This window comes from Cavia porcellus, unplaced genomic scaffold, assembly GCF_034190915.1.
Source record: "Cavia porcellus strain 051 isolate PalLab524CR breed Dunkin Hartley unplaced genomic scaffold, mCavPor4.1 scaffold_3, whole genome shotgun sequence".
Lineage (NCBI taxonomy): Eukaryota > Metazoa > Chordata > Mammalia > Rodentia > Caviidae > Cavia > Cavia porcellus.
Window position 1 is genome coordinate 79935685 of NW_026947486.1, and position 17214 is coordinate 79952898.

The window sequence follows — 17214 nt, forward strand, 5'->3', positions numbered from 1 at the left end:
AGTAACACAATCAGTTCTTTAGTGTGGAAAATATAATAAAATTATCAGATATGGGAAAGGGTAAGAAAATAATTTTTCATGTCTGCTTTTAAATAAGCATATAATCCACTTTGTTTATATAGCTGCAGCCCTCACAAATTGAAGTGCATATGCAAGAAGTCTAACCTTTTATTTCTTGAATCATAGAGTTATGAATGAACATACCCCTCAAGATCATCTAATGAGATGAATATTTACACTTTTAATTACTTTCCTTTAGTTGCTAATTTTCAAAACTCTAGATTTTCTTCTAACTTTCTTACTTTAGAGGTAGGAGCTTTTTAGGGATCTCTGAGAAATTTCTGAAAGATTCTACTATAGAGAGGTGACTGCAGAGCTAGGACTCGAACCAGGTAGCCCATTAGTTATCAAGTCCATTTTAAATGTTCTTTTCTTTGGCACTACACCCTCAATAGTGCTTCTTAAAAGAAGTTTAGAGGTGGCCATGAATAAATTAAATCTTTATTATATTTTTTCTTAAGGTTTCTAGCATTTTAATGACGTTTTGTTCATCTGTAATAACATTCTGGCCAACAACCGTTTTTCCAGTTGCTTTGCGCTTTGTCCCACCCTTGTGACTAACTGGGCTGCTGGCCATATTTGAGGTGAGGGAGTGGGTAGCAGAAGAAACTGCTTCTCTCTTTATCTGCATTTATTTCCTCCATAAAAATATGTATTCTACAACTTCTTGGGAAACAGTTACATTCTCAGTACTGGGTCAGTTTTACATTCCTGATAGAAAAGTAGCTTAGTCTGCCAAATATTTTTTTAAAAAAATTTTTTACTTTATCAAATATGCTTAAAAATTAATAATGTTTTTCCACATAGCACAAATAGCATTATTACTCTTTAAAACTTATTAATTCCCTGATATTATTAATACTCAGGTATATTTAGATCTTTTCACTTATCCCAATTGCCTGGGGGCAGATATCACCCAGTTGTCCAACTATTAGAGACACTAATATTAACCACTGTATTTTAGGTAATAACAGTATGTCCCCTCCTGCCATCTATATTTAATCCTTGCTACATGAAGATTCTTTGTGTGGTGTCGTGTAATTACCCTGTCAACCGTTCCACAAATACTTTTATGTCACTGGATACCCTTGCTTTAGTCAGTCATTTCTTTAGAGGTTATAAAATGATGATTTTATCATTCTTTCATTTCAGCTACATTTATAAGCTGGCATTTTTCTATATAGCATTGCTTTCTGTCATCAAATGAACTCTTCGGTTGTTCAAAAATTCACTTCCTGCTAAAAAATAACAGGGCAAGTGTTTAATTTTTGCTTTTCTTTTTTTCAGTTTTTAAAATGAGTTCATTAACAGCCACCTCAAATGGTACCAAATCATTCGCCTGGGTAAAACATTCAACTTGTTATATTTAAAGCTGCAGTACTCTTAAGGTGTGAGGATCTCCAGTTTGTATTGTTCAACTTTGTATTGTTCAACAGTTACACTGTTGATTGAAGAGAACTGGAGTATGAAATAGGTTGACTTGTGTTTAAAAAAAACAGTTATTTTGCATGATGCTTAGATGCATGAAACCCACTTGACTCTGACAGACAATTCACTGTGAGAAATATCCTAATCAAATCTTTAAAATAATGTTAAATTAAGGCTTGATATTTTATTATACTACTGAATTTGTTCATTTCTTTACAGTGTGAAAAACCCTATATAACGCATTGTTTTGCTAGGCTAAATGAGTAACAACTGAAAGTCAGTTATGTTAGTCTCATTAACACTGATTGCTTTTCCTCTTTGGCCATTATTCTATTGTTGATGACTTTCTTTCTTTCTTTCTTTCTTTCTTTCTTTCTTTCTTTCTTTCTTTCTTTCTTTCTTTCTTTGTTGAAAAACATAAAGAGGTTTATTAGGCAAAATTTTAAGAATACACTCAAAGAAAATAGTGTGTAGGCCCTCAAGAGAGACACACTATAGTCTAGAGCTAGAGATATTTAGAGTGTGTTGGGGAGTATTAATCTGGGAAGTTTGTGAATCTATAGAAAGCCTAGATTTGGGTAAAGGAAAAAAGTGCCAGCTCCACACCCCACAGGTTGATTGCCTTATTTTTTTAAATTATCAATATAAGGACTGAATTATGGACTTGTGATTGTATGAATTTGTTTTCTTCTCCCACAAGTGTTTTTTTTTCCTTTCCTTTTCCTCCTCCTCCTTTTTTATTTGACACAGGGTCTTGATATACAGTTCAGGCTGGCCTTCAGCTCACTGTGTAACCCAGGCTAGCCTCAAACTCATGGCAGTCCTCCTGTCTCAGTCTCCCAAGTGCTCGGAATTCAGGTGTGCACCACCGTTCCCAGCAGTGATTCTAAAATTTAACTGTCATATAATTAATAAAATTAAGTAGGCCAGAGCCTTCATATTAGTTCCTTTTACCTTACATGGATATATTCCATGCAGTGTGAAGGAAAAGGCTACAGTACTAATGAAGGATAAAAATGAGACTAATCTAAATTTTAGGGATAAAACAACCAATTCAAAAGACTGATATTTTCTTAGAGGCCATTTCTGCTTCAATATTCACCTTATTGGTACACATTGCTTTTTTTCTTGTCCCCAGTGCTAATCATTGGATCTGGTAACCAGAAACAAATGAAAGTATTATTTTAAGTGTACATTTAAAATTTTTTCTTTACAAATATATATTTATTGTAGAAAATTGAATGGCAAGAAATCAAGAAACAAATCACACATAGTCCTATCACCTAGACATAACTGTCTTTAACATTATATGAACACAAATAAACAGAAATGTTCTTACTGATTGAAGGAATAATAGCAACAAAGTTCATACTTTCTGAACCTTTAGTATGTGCCAGATACTTTTCTAAGCAATCTCCCATTTAATTTGTCTCCATCTTAAGGTCAGTATATATTATCATCATTATTCAGCTGAAGAAACTGAGCCAGCAGAATGACATGGATAGCTAGCAGGTTACACTACTAGTATTTAGTGGAACTGAGATCCAAACAACTAGCAAGTACAGACAGAGCTGGGATCTGAATCCCAGGCATCCTAAGTCTCCAGTCCACACTTTTAACCAGCAATTTTATATCATACATTTTAATAAAATTATCATACTGAACTTTTTTAAATTGGACAATTGAGAAAGAAACAGATGGAACTAAAGAAATTTATAAACTTCTGATAAAGTATAATATATATATAGTTTTGAGGTGGTCTTGCTATGTTGCACAGGGTGGCCTCAAACCTCTGGGTTGGAGTAATCTTCCTGCCTCAGCCTCCCAAGTAGCTGAGACTGCAGATGCATACCACACTCCTAGCTTAAAATAGTGTTTAATGATTGTAGAGAAGATCAATTTTTCCATATGCTCTCCCCATTTGTTCCCTACTTTTAATAGAGAGCTTTCATTTAGTCTTCTATGTATGGATATATATTTGATGCTCACTGCTGGATTTTATGCCAATGTGTCCCTGCCATTTTGGTTATTTGAAGGTCTTAAAGTTTTCTCAGAAAGGTGTCATGGGACTAACATTTTCTGAATGATTTACATGTTGATGGAGTTTGCTGCATTTATAGTAAAAAATCATTTTACCAAGCTATCAAAATCATATGTCCTGTCATCCATTTTCTTTTGGCATAAAATATCATCAAAGAAAACTGAAAATATGATTTTCTTTATTAAAACACTTCATCTTTTTGTCTGCTTGTTAAATGGTTTTTCTTTCTGTAAAATATAATAAGTTTCCAAAATACATCTTGGTGGTATTGGTCATTCTACTTGACTTTCTGAAGTACAGGTTGAGCACTTCTAATCTGAAAATGCCGAACCCATGCTATTCCAAAATTGGAAACATTCTAAGCACCAACATGATGCTACAAATGGAAAATTCCACACAATAAAACTTCGTTTTATGCACAAAATTATTTAGTGTGTTGTATAAAATTACTCACAGGATATGGGTATAAGCAAAATAAGTTAATTTTGTGTTTAGACTTTGATCCCAGAGATAGTGCATCAATGATATGTATGCAAATACTCCAAAATCTCAAAAAAAAAAAAAACAAACTTCTGAATCCCCCAAACTGTGGCCTTAATAATTTTGGATAAGGGATACTCAACTAATTGTATTCCCTTTTTTCTTTTTTTGTCTTCTATATTTGTCATGGCTTTTTGATTTAAAAATCCTACCTTTCATCTTCTGTTCCTCTTAAGGTACTGTCTGATTACCTGGTGTGTTTGCCTTATGCTCCTTCTAGCTTAGTCTTCATTTTGGAAATAAAATAATTATTTTCTTTTACTTTTAATTCTTTCCTACGATTTGTTATTTCATTTGTTATTCTGGCTTTTTATATTTCTTCCATACGGTTTGCAATTTTTCATATCATGTAACTTTTTAAAGTAGTTGAGCTAGTTTTGAAATGTTAGATTGTAATATTCATTGATTTTTTTCTTGGACGTCTGTTTCAGGCATGTTTTAATTCTGCAAGGGTATTATTCTGTTGCTCAGTTTTACATGAAATTATCTTCCTAAAGTTTTAGAAGGAAGCTTGATTTGGATTAGATATTTTTCTAATACTTTCGAGGATAGTTGAAAGTTAGAGTAATTCCTCTCTGAAATATACTTGCCCTGCCTGTCTGCCTCCTCTACTTTTTCTGTTTCTTTTTAATAATGTTTAATTATTTTGTTGGTTTTGATTTTCTCCTTCCTTCTTTCCTTCCTTCCTTCCTTCCTTCCACCCATCTTTCTTCTACATTTATCTGTACTTCCTTTTTTTTGGTTTGTTTTTCTTATCTCTCATTCCTGGACAATTTGAAGTCCATTTCTACTAGTTTCTCCTGAGTGCAGTTTTGCCCTGCAAAGAAGCTCAGGATGATTCACCGTGAGTGTTCATGGGAGCTTAAGTTATTCCCAGTGTAGACCATGGACTCTTCACTCAACCACTGTTTGAAGCAGCAAATCCCTCCCATTTGCTGCTCTTATTCACAAATTACTTCACTTTCATTTGAGAAAATTACTTTAACATTCCCGGATCTCTCAAATGCTATGTTGATGCCTTCTGTGTACTCTTCCCCAGCTGAAACCATTTTGAGTCTGTAAGTATCTCTGGTTTGTTCTTACCTACTGTTATTTTGGGATTCATGGGGGGATCATTTTCATACAGTTTAGTTTACATTGTGTCAGGGAATTTTGGTTTTGCTTTTCTACTTGTTCTACTTATCTTTTCTATTCACATTTTTTAAAATAGTGACATTTGGAGAGATTCAAAATCTATTCTGTCTCCATTAACTTCCTTCCAGAATTTCTCTGCAAACAACATAGCATGGATAAAATCCTGTCACCTGTTTTTATACAGTCTCTGACTCATTTCACAGTTTTTGTATCTGCTTTTTCTTCATTCATTTTTTTGCATGATGCTGAGGGCCTTTATTTCCATGGTGAACTCAGAGCCTTACTCACAAAAGACAAGTGCTCTACCACTGAGCTATGCTTTAAACTCAGCCTTGTTTTAAACTATTTGATTGGTATTGAAAAATTGTCATTGCAAGAGATTGTGCAAGTTAAATTTCAATGAAGATACTGGCTAAATAAGTTACGGCACAGTCATGCAATGAAATATTATGTAGCGGATAAAGAAAATGGGGTCAACCTATTTTAATGATGTGTAAATATATATATATATATATATATATATATAATGTATGCAGTAAATGGAATACCAGGTTACCTATGTAGAGGATGATTTTTTCATGCTAAGAAAATAGGAGCATTAGAATATACAAAATCACATTTTTTAATAAGAAGGATAGATGAGAATTAGGTTGTATGAGTTTATACAGTTGCCAATAGTACATCCAAATGGTTGGCCACACTTTAACCAACTTTGAATTATCTAATTTAAACAAACTTGCCAAATTGATAGATGAGAAAAGGGCATCTTAATTTCATATATCAGGTTTAATGTTTTTTAAGGAATATTGACTTAAAAATTATTTTGTGAAATTCTTGTATTCTGTTTCCTCCCATAATATTCATTTTGTTCTTTGTGGTTTGTATAGTTTTTTGTATGTCATATATTAATCCTTTGGTTTATCCATTTTTGCCTTTTTGTTGTATTTAGAGTGACTAATGATGTACAAAATGTTTCACGTTTTCTATACTAAAAATTCCTTTATTTTTATGTATAGAAAGCCTTTTCCATTTCATATATATATATATATATATATATATATATGTATATATATATAATTATTAGCCATATATATATTTTACTTACTTAATTGCATTTTTTACATTTAGGTCTTTAATTCATCAGGGATTTATTTGTGTAACATATGAGGTAGGAGTTAAATTTGTTTTTCAAACAGTTGGCCGGTTTTCTTAGTGCCATTTATTGAATAAGCCGTTACTTTGAGGTCATAGAATTTTTCAGATTGTTTTCATTAGAAGTCACTGCATTTCATATTTTTAAACAGTTAAATTTGCTGAAATGTAATTTACATACAACAAAATTTGCCCTTTTTAAGTATCGAAGTAGAAGTATTTTAGCAGATGTTTGCAATTTTGTAGCCACTACTCCAGTTGTTATATAGAATATTAGCTAAGTGTGCTGATACACTCCTTTAATCACAGTATTTTGAGAGGCTGAAGCAGGAAGAGTTCAAGTTCAATTTAGGTGATTTAGCAAGAGCCAGTCTCAAACAACAAACAAAATGGCTGGTGATATAACTCAGTTCCGAGTGCTTGGCTTAAATCTCTAGTACTGCAAGACCAAAAGAAGGAAGAAAGAAAAAGGAGAAGGAGGAAGAAGAGAAGGGAAAGGGGAACAGGAAGAGGAAGAAGAAGAGGGAGAGAGGGAGAAAGGAAGAAGAAACAGTATTTTTTTAGTATGCCCCAAAAGTTCCCTTATGCCTCTTTACAATCAGTTCCCTTCCTGATCCTGGACCTTGGCAACCACCGATTTGTATTCTGTCCCTAAAGTTTTACCTTTTCTAGCACGTCATTTATATAAATGAAATCATAAAATACATAGCTTTTTGAATCTGACTTCTTTCATTTAGCGTAATACATGCATGAGACATCTATGTTTTTGCATATTTCAGCAGTTCATTGCTTTTTATTGCTAAGCAGTATTCCTTGGTATGGTTGTGCCATAGTTTATTTAACCATTCACTTTTCCAAGAATATAGGAGCTATGTCCAGTTTGGACATGTTATGAAGTCAAACTGTATAAACGCTCCTGTAGAAATATTTGTGGACATGTTTTCATTACTTCTGGGTAAAGATCTAGGAGTGGAACTTCTGGGTCATGTGGTAAGCACGTGATTAGCTTTATAAGAATCTATCAAGCTGTTTGCCATTGTGACATTACTGTACATTTTTACCAACAGTATGTGAGAGATCTAGTTACTGTGCATCCTCATCAGCACTAGGAATTGTCAGTATTTTTAACTTTAGCTATTCTACTAGGCATGTCAGGGTTAAAGAGTTTTGTTAGAATATTTGGGTATTTTAAGTATCATTTTCCAACTTTTCTCTCATAAATTCTCTAAGACAGAATGCTCTTAACATATCAGGTCCACTTCTAGTTGTACAACCTACAATAGCTGAATAGTCATAGTTAATCTTGCTTCTTGTTTCCTTATTTCTGTTTATTTCTCTACACTTAAAGAATCTAGAATATCAAAACAAAATAGGAGCTAAGGCATAACCTAGTGCAGGGGTTGGCAGACTTTTTCTGTAAAGGGCCTCGTAGTAAACATTTTTGGTTTTGCAAGCCATTCAGTCTCTGTTACAGTTCAACTCTGCTATTATAGCATGAAAACAGCTGTAGGCAGTGCAGAAACAAATAGAGCATCCCAATAAAACTTTACTTATTGCAATAGGCACCTAGCAATATTGGCCTGTGGACAGTAGTTTGCCCATCTCTGGCTTAGTCTAACTTTATTTTTATAGGTCAGAGAATAGAGCTCAGAGTTCACCCTTTCCCCAGATATACAAGTAAAGAAAGCAAGTTCCAGGATACTTTTTAAGAGACATGCTTGATTTGGGTTCAGAATGAACTTGCCTTATGTGTAATGTCTAGCAATTGATGTTAGATAAATCCAATGCAAAACCTTTCAAAGGTTTTAATTGCACTAAGACTTTTAGGGATTCCTACATATTCCCATTATTATAGATGTTAATTGACTTTTATGCTTGTTATATCACTGGAGCAATGGTCGAATTTGAGTAAGAAAACAAAAGAAATAAATGTTCAAGTGAAAAAAGTTAAAATAAGAAATGCATGCTACTCTTTCTTTTCATCTTGAAAGGCTGCTTACAATTCTGAAAATGTCCAAATTTATGTTATCTCCTGAGACCATTAAACATCATGCAACATTCCCATGCTTTTCCAACCTTTAATGTTGATTTTGATTGTTATGTCGTATTAGTTGTTAAAATAAATGAATATTCTTAGATCATGAAACAAAAACCAGGAAAATATACTCATGATCCAACACATGCAAACCTAAAAATAAGCACTGGCTGTGAGTACTCAGGAAAAGAACATTGCTGAGAAAAATTATCATGTGTGCTTTTTCCTCTCTTGCAGCACTGGAAGAAGTATGACATCTGTGAGAAACAATCCAAAGAAGACACTGACTCCGTAGTGCTGATAGAAAACCTGAAAAAAGCCTCTCAGTGATTGGGATAATTTATTTTTGTTTCCAGTGTAACCTTGTGAAGATTTGTCATATTCTCCATTTGTTATCTGGGGACTCATCAAATGGAAACTGAAACTAATGGACCCTTTAAAAACAGGCAGCTCATAAGAGCCACAAGTTTTCGTGTGAATCATACACCAAAAATCTAAAAATAATGGGCCTTTTGGAGATGAGAAAAGAGTCATTCTTACTGAATTATAAAAGCAGACATCCTTTGCAAACTCTTCAAACTAAGGGAGAAAACAAAAGTGATGATATCAGTAGAGTTTAATCTCGTTGAGAGCTGTGACAGCTTCCTAAGGGATCTGTGCTTCATGCATATTCTTTGTGTCAAATAACACCAAGAAATTGTATTTGTAAGGGAACTTAATTTTGGATGTAAATGCTAACATTGGACATGACTCACAGAGAATATCTAGCAACTAAAATTGATAGCGCCTGGTACCTATTGTTTGCGATCCCAGTGAACAATGTTTGTGGCTACTGAAACTCGGAAACATCTGCTGTGATAGTATTTCCCACTTCTTTGAAAGTCCCAGAAATCACTGTTGGCCATGACAATTAAATCTAATTTTAAAAAGTAGAGGCAGCTTCTTTACCAAGACCATTCCATGCCATCGCACGCTTTTAAATGCAATGGAGCAGAATGACTCACTGGCCATTAGAAATTGAGCGAAGGTATCTCTAGTGATGTGTTTTTCATTATTTCTGTTACTCAGATCAAGTGTTGGCTATATGTTTGGCTTGTGTGTGATTTCCAAGTGTGAGGGACACACCTCATACTGGGTTTACAGTCTAGTTGGGACTGCTCAGTTCTTATCACTTCCTTTATTTCCAACCCGTCATTTCTCAGAATTTTCCACTTCTCTGCTTCCATATCCATATTCCTTTATTTCCTTTTCCTCATTCCTTTCGCTGTGATCTTTTGAATTTCATTGGAAATTAGGAAATAAATCTGCTCAGAACACCAAAGGGAGCAGAGTAGAATTTGCATCTCAGGTACAGTGTGAATAGACTGAGAAACAGTGACTAATTCTTAAATATTTTATAACTTCCATGTGAGTCTGCAATTGTTGAGGGTTTTCAGTATTCAATGTTTATGCATTTTCTAAAGTGCAATGAGATATTATCTTCACTTAGAACTTAGCTATTTACTTGAAAAAATGTATAATTGTGTTCATTTCTCTGTCTATAAAATGGGCCCAGGTTCCTCTTTTCCCTGCCACAAATGGTTAGTAGATTTTATGTGTTATAATATTGATAGTCAGGGCTCCAGCATATATACTCACATTCTCCCTCATTCCCACAATGTATGCATATATATTCCTTCTATTTCCTCCAAATTTAAAGTAGTAAATGAGAGGGATCTCCCCTTCTCTTTCGCACACACACTCAGATTGCTAGTAGAAATTTAAGAACATTGTATCACAAGTTCTTCAAAGCATTTACCAGTTCATATTAATAAAATGTTGCTACTTGCCATTCCTGTTCTTAGGTCAGGGGCGATAAAAGGCCCCTGCTCTCCACAGGTTTAGACAAACATGGCTGCCTGCTTCTATAGTGGCAGAGCAGCACTGTGCCATGGCATTGTTGAGGAAATTGGAATGGGTGGTGCTTCCCCACTGTGCTTTTAGTTTACAAGTCAGATTTTGGTGAGATACAGGTGTAATAAGTATTCATTTTGTTCTACTCTTTACTAGACAGAATACTTGGCTTTCTTGTGTAGAAATGATATTGCTTCCTTCTTTATAATTCTAAAAAGCAAAACACTGAGATGTTTCTACCAAAGCCATTTCTACTCTTAGCCTATTTTGATGGCAATGGGGAGGAGGCTTAGAAATTCCCAAGGAACTACTGATGGTGACAGTCATACAGCCTATGAGTGGGGAAACTGTATTTCATTTCCATCCTCCTCTTCTGGCAGTAAGACAGCTAAGAGAGAAGGGGGCAATAAATTATGAGAGTACCTACAATTGTTAAGTTGCTAAAAAGTGATGCCCAGGTCATAGGAACTCATGGAGGCATTAATACATCACCTATAGGAGAACAGTAGGGTCATTTTTTACTGTTTTATCTGACCTGTATGGTGCCCCCCATATACCTAAGAAAACCCATTATAAGAATTGTCATTCTTACTCTTCTATTCAGAAAGATTTTCTGCATCTGGGCATTCAAGGTATATATGAAATGATGTTAACATTTTGGTAATGTCTTGAACTAGGGTCAGTTTTGCTTCTTATAGGAATGCTTGAGTAAAATAAATATAAATTGTCTTTTTGTATGTAACCAAAATGTTTTCCTTTGTTCTTATTTGGGGGAAAGTGTTGTAAGGAGTGGGTGGTGGAGAAAATTGGACTTAATAAATGTTGTTAAAAATATTTCAAGGTAGGTGTTTTATAATCATTTATTAGAAGATGCCCTGCTGTTCTGCTATGCTTGTGTTTTCTAATAATGCATGGACTTTGTTTAATATTAGTACAATCTTTACAGTAGCACATAAAAGTACTTGCATATTTGATAAATTTTGGCTATAATAAATAATGGCAATGAAGAACTGATCCTCTTTAAATTAAGCTCAACACAGAATTCAGTATGCTTGCTGCCCTGGTTTGCATGACATATGTATGATATACACAGTGTACTTGACTGTCCTGGTGTGTGTGATGGGGACCTTTAGTTACAAATTAATCGTATTAGGTTAGATTTGAGACTAGGTATCGGTTTTCAATAGCTGTCCTCTTAAATGGTGATATAATTTGTATTTTCTATAATTTCTATGTGATTTGAATATCACAGAGTTTTTTCTCACTTGTATTAATTTCTACAAGCATATCTATAGCCAAACCACATTTGTTAATTACTCTGAGTCTCTACTCAATCCAAACCCTAGAGTATGGCAGGTGCTGATCAAGCTATTTTGGTCACTATTTGGAGTTATCTGGAAAGATACTGGAGACCCATATCCAGGTAATTTTAGTTGTTTGTTTAAATAAGAAACCTCTTTCCAGCCAAGCATGGTGACATACACCTCTGGTTCCCCACTTAGGAGGCTGAAACAAGAGGATCATCATGAGTTTGAGCCTAGCCTGGGCTACAAAGTGAGTTCAAGGCCAGCTTGAATTGCATAGTGAGACCCTGTCTCAAAAAGACTGAAAAGAAACCTCTTTCTAATTCTTAACATGTCGCCGCCACAGAAATCTTTTAACTGGGGATCCTTATGGTCATATATCTGAAGTCTATCGAAACCAAATTTCTGTAGCTATAAACATGCTCACCTAGTCTTAGGGTAGAGGCCAGGAGTTAAATTATCTAAGCACTTTTGCGTTCCAGAGTAGTTTACCATTTTATCATTATCCTAAACACTGACTTTTAAAAAAAAGTATAACTTTCTGATCATAGGAATAACAAACATATTATGCTACTAAGATATTAATAATTGTAGAGGAAAGTGAGGAAATAAAAGCACTTTATTAGTTTTCTTTCAACCTTAATGATTAGGTCAAGCAATAACTTTTTTATAAATACTGTAACTAAATCTTGGTATGCTTTTACTGTACAAAGAGAGGAGTTTTACTGACATCAGGATGCTGTAGATATTTTTGACATCAAGTCCCAAGACGATTTCTTTCTGAAGGTTCTTGGGCCTTTAACTGTCTTTCCCAATGGTCACATTTTTGGTTTACCATTAGCAACAAGAGAATATTTCACTGTGAATTTCGAACATGCATTGGGTACACTATGATATAAAAAGACAAAATTGTTGTGTGTGGCTACAATGTACCAAATTACATGCATTATTTCACTTATTCCCTGTGTCAGTCCCATGGGGTAGTTTGTATTATCCTCATTTTGCACATAAAGAAACTAAGATATAAAATGATTGCGTTCCATTGCAAAATCACACAGCTAGTAAATAACTGAGACAGAAATGGAATACAAGTCAGCTTGATATTAAAGCTGTATAATATAGCTGGTGATGTATTTATTCTTTTATCCAATGACACAGCTGTCTAAAATAGAAACACCTTATTACACTTTATTTTCAAATTGCTTATCAACTGGAAGGCCAAGAATTTAAATCATTAAATTTTAAAATAAGCTTTTAATAATATTTTAAGATTTGTGTATTCATTCATCTATGTGCCAGGCAAGATGGTAGATAATGGGAATTTAGAAGTAAATAAAGTTTGGATTAATATCAGGTGGCTTACATTGTAAAGGAGAAAGAAATCTGGATGTGAATTTAGATATTACTGAAGAACTTGGGCAGGTATTCCTGTCTGGCTGTATTTCTCCATCTGTAAAATAAATGTTAGTGGTCACTTATTGTCCCATACATAACTCAACAGTGGCTATGAATTGTTTTTATGGCTTACATCCGGATGTCCCCACAAAGCCTCATGTGCTCATAGGAGGGGTTTGGGGGAGGTGGCTGGGTCATGGATGGGTTAAGGATCCACTATTTGGTTAGCATAGTTCTAGGTGTGGATAATGGGAAGGCCACACTGAATGTGGGCAGCTCAAGCCAATAGGCCTGGACCCTAAATAGAATAAAAGAGAAGCAAAGGGGATCCTTATAGCTTCCTGCTCTCTGCCTGCTCTACTATAGACTGTTTCTCCTCTGCCGTGCTACCATGCCTTGCAGCCAGCTGACTAGGGACTGAACCCTCTATGACCTATAAGCTTTAAATTTTGATGTAAGGTATTTTGCTTCAGCAATGAGAAAAGTAACTAAGACCATCATGGAACTTATTTGGAAACAAATCTTTTTTATGAACAGTAGCTCTTTGAGCATGGTCAGGTCCTTTGTCCCTTTCTGAATGTCAGTGTTCTCGTACAATGATGAGGTTGGTCTAAATTAACTATTCATTCTGACATACATCAGTAAGACTAAAATGATGATTTATGTTTTAAAAATCAAGAAAATATGTTTCAATAGCTTTTAGCAGTAGCTGCCACGAGTAACCAAAAGAGTAGGACCTTTAATCGAATGAGAAGAACAAAGGAATAGATAACATTGGATGAACCCTGTGATTCACCCAAATCAATATTTGCACAAGTGGCGAGTACAGTTGTGCTTAAAAAATATCTAATATGTTCAGGAGATCTTAGGTCATTTTTCCCTTTTCTCAGGATGGGAGTGCAGTTACACACATAATGTGATGATTGCCATAAGTTCTGCTATGTACCCTAAAATAAGACAAGCCAGTAAAGGGAGCAGCAAAGAGGCTAATGGACAGCTAGCAAGCCTCAAGCCAAGAGGAGACCTAGATAAGCTGTGAAATTCACAGGCAAGTGGGACACTGCCTGCACTTAGGGTGCCCATGGAGACTAGAATTAAAATTACAGAAAAGATCCATAAATTGGGAGTCATCTAATTTTGCTATACATTTGTTCAAGCAGGGGTGACATTAAAACTATATGACATGGGCACCAGCCAATCAGCTGAGATGGAAGCTCCAGTTAGTTGGTATATATGTGTCAGTCCTGAATTTAGCAGTTACTGAGCGGTATTGAATACTATGTGCCAGTATTGTGCTAGGCATTGTGTGATGCTGAGCAAGTTTTTTTTTTCTTTTTCTGAACTTTAGTTTTCTTACCTACGGGGGGAAAAAGAGTGAATGATCTATAAGGGCCCCTTTGAATCTGAAACCCAACATCAATAAAGTGGTACCTTTGCTTATTGTTTTGGAAATAATAGAAACAGATATAGAGAAACAGCAGCTGACCCAACACATGTAGTTTACAAAATGTAGGGAAAAAAACTCAAAATAAACCTATGAGTTGTTTGACTTGAGAACTTAACTAAGAATGAATTCTACACATCTTATCTCCATTATGCTTCTAAAGATACTATATAAGAGACAAAGATAGCTCTAATCAAAATATGAGTTTGTTTTATAGTCTTACCCTCAAAGCCACAACCCACTGACCCCTACTAGTGTCTTAACATGTGGCTTAAGTCCCTTGAGAGTCAACTACTTTTTTTAAATATTCTCTCTCCAGCTGCTACCATACTCAAAACTTTTCTATCAGTGGCCACAAATGGATTTCTCATTCTGGCAGGAGTCCATGTTCCAAGCCTTAACATTCTCTTTTCAGATATGTCCTGCTTCATTTCCTGTTTCTTTTGGCCTCGGCCTCTTCAATAAACTTTTGATTAATTCTTTCTTGCGAATGTATTCAAGAGGGCCAAAATGTTTGTGAGTCACCATTCCTAGATAAGATTCATCTTACAAGGAGCTTCTGTCACTTTCATGAACAATTTAAAAAGATGTATCGTTATGGGAGAGTTGAGAGACTGTTCCCGTGAATCAATGAATGAATGTGCACCATGAAGCCATCATCCAGCCTCTACAATTATCCACGGTTTTTTTGGTACTGGGCATTGAACCTACGAGCACTCAACACAGCTATATCTCAAGACATTTTTATTTTGTTTATTTTGAGACAGGGTCTTACTAAGTTGCCTAGCTTATCCCCAAACTTCAGCTCCTCCTGCCTGAGCCTTCTGAGCAACTGGGATTACAGATGTGTGCCCCTATATTCTATTAATGTAGCTAATCTTGTTTGATCTATACCTTCATTCATTCTTTACTCCCCACAAAATGAAACAATTAGAAGCGAATCCCAGACATCATATAATTTCATCTTTTACAGATTTCATCTTTCAGTATATATACCTACAAACTAAAGACTACTTTTACTTTTTAAAAAAAGCTAGGAAGGGGGCTAGGGATTTAGCTCAGCGGCATAAGCGCCTGCCTTGGAAGCAGGTGGTCGTGAGTTCGATCCCTGATACCGATAAAAAAAAGGAAAAAGACAAAAAAAAAAAAAAAGCTAGGAATAATGGTGCACACTTATGTTCATCAACTCAGGAGGCTGAGGCAGGTGAATCTGTTGGGCCCAGGAGATTGGTACCAGGCTTGGTAACATAATAAGTCTCTGTCTTAAGATACAGACATACAGAAAACAAGACTGCAATTCTATTATTACACTTTAAAAATTAACAATAATTGCTTAACATTATTAAATATCTAGTAAATGTTAACATTTTCCCCATTGTCTCATGTGGGGTTTTTGCACAATTTGCTCTAATTAGGATCAAATAAGGCTAATGATCACATTTTTTCCTGTACTAGAGATTGAACGTAGGCCCTATACATGGAGCTACATCCCCAGCCCTTTTAAAAAGTCTTTACTCTGGGTGTTCCCCAAACAATATCAGAATACACATTCTTCTCAGATGTACATTGGATGCTTTCTAAAATAGACATTATACTAGTCCATAGAACATGCTTTAGTACATGCAAAGAAATTGAAACTATCCCATGAATATTATCTGGCTATAGTGCAATAAAATTGGAAATTAATGACAAAACAAACCACAAGAACTCCATAAACACAGAGAAATTAAGTAACACCCTTATGAACAACTAATGGATCACAGATTAAATTAAAGAAATTAAACAATATCTACAATCAAATGAAAATGCAAATACAACATACCAGAATCCATGGGGCACCATGAAAGTAGTCCTAACAGGGAGATTTATAGTGATGAAGTATCACATCAAGAAAACAGAATGAACAAATAAACAATTTAATGCTACACCTCAATCTTTTGGAAAAAAGACAGGCAAATCAAGTCCAAAACCCATACAAGGGGGGAAATTATAAAGATCAGAGCAGAAATTAACACAATTGAGACTAAGGAAACAATACAAAGAATTAATGAAACAAAGAATTGGTTCTTTGAAAGAATAACTAAAATTGATAAACTCCTAGCCATCGTTATCAACAGGAAAGAAAAAATTCAAATCCATGCAATAAGGAATGAGAAGGGTGAAATCACTATAGATCCTGGAGAAATTCAGAAGATCATCAATACCTTCTTTGAAGAGCTTTACTTGTAGAGGTTAAAAAGCACAGAAGAAAAGAACAGATTGCTACAAATGTATGAGCTGCCAAAGCTGAATCAAGAAGATATAAAAATTCTGAATAACCCAATATCAGTTAATGAAATTGAAAATGTAATTAAAAACTTACCAACAAAGAAAAATCCCAGGTCTTGATGGATTCACTGCTGAATTCTATAAGAAATTTAGAGAAGATGTAATGCCAATATTCCTCAAAACCTATAATGAAAGTGAAAGGGAAGCAATTCCCCCTAATTCATTTTGGGAGGCAAGTATTATTCTGATACCAAAACCAGAAAAAGTCCAAATCAAAAAAGAAGTACAGACCAATCCCCCTAATGTTCATAGATGCAAAAATCCTCAATAAAATACTAGCAAACAGAATGCAGCAAATCATTAAGAAGATTATACATCATGACCAAGTGGGATTCATTCCAGGAATGCATGAATAGTTCAACAGACACAAATCAATAAATGTAATACACCATAAAAACAGAGCCAAAGACAAAAACCACATGATCATCTCAATATATGCAGAAAAAATTTTGATAAAGTC

The 17214-nt window shown here is 34.7% G+C and overlaps 1 protein-coding gene across 1 annotated transcript in view; it reads left to right on the plus strand.

Moving 5' to 3' along the window:
• Positions 1–11117, plus strand: part of Il13ra1 (interleukin 13 receptor subunit alpha 1) — a 51139-nt gene extending 40022 nt beyond the window's left edge. The window contains exon 11 of the mRNA XM_003467596.4: positions 8628–11117. Within this exon, the coding sequence (XP_003467644.1) occupies positions 8628–8720 (93 nt within the window). The 3' untranslated portion in view covers positions 8721–11117. The remainder of the gene's footprint in view (positions 1–8627) is intronic.
• Positions 11118–17214: the final 6097 nt, after the last annotated feature.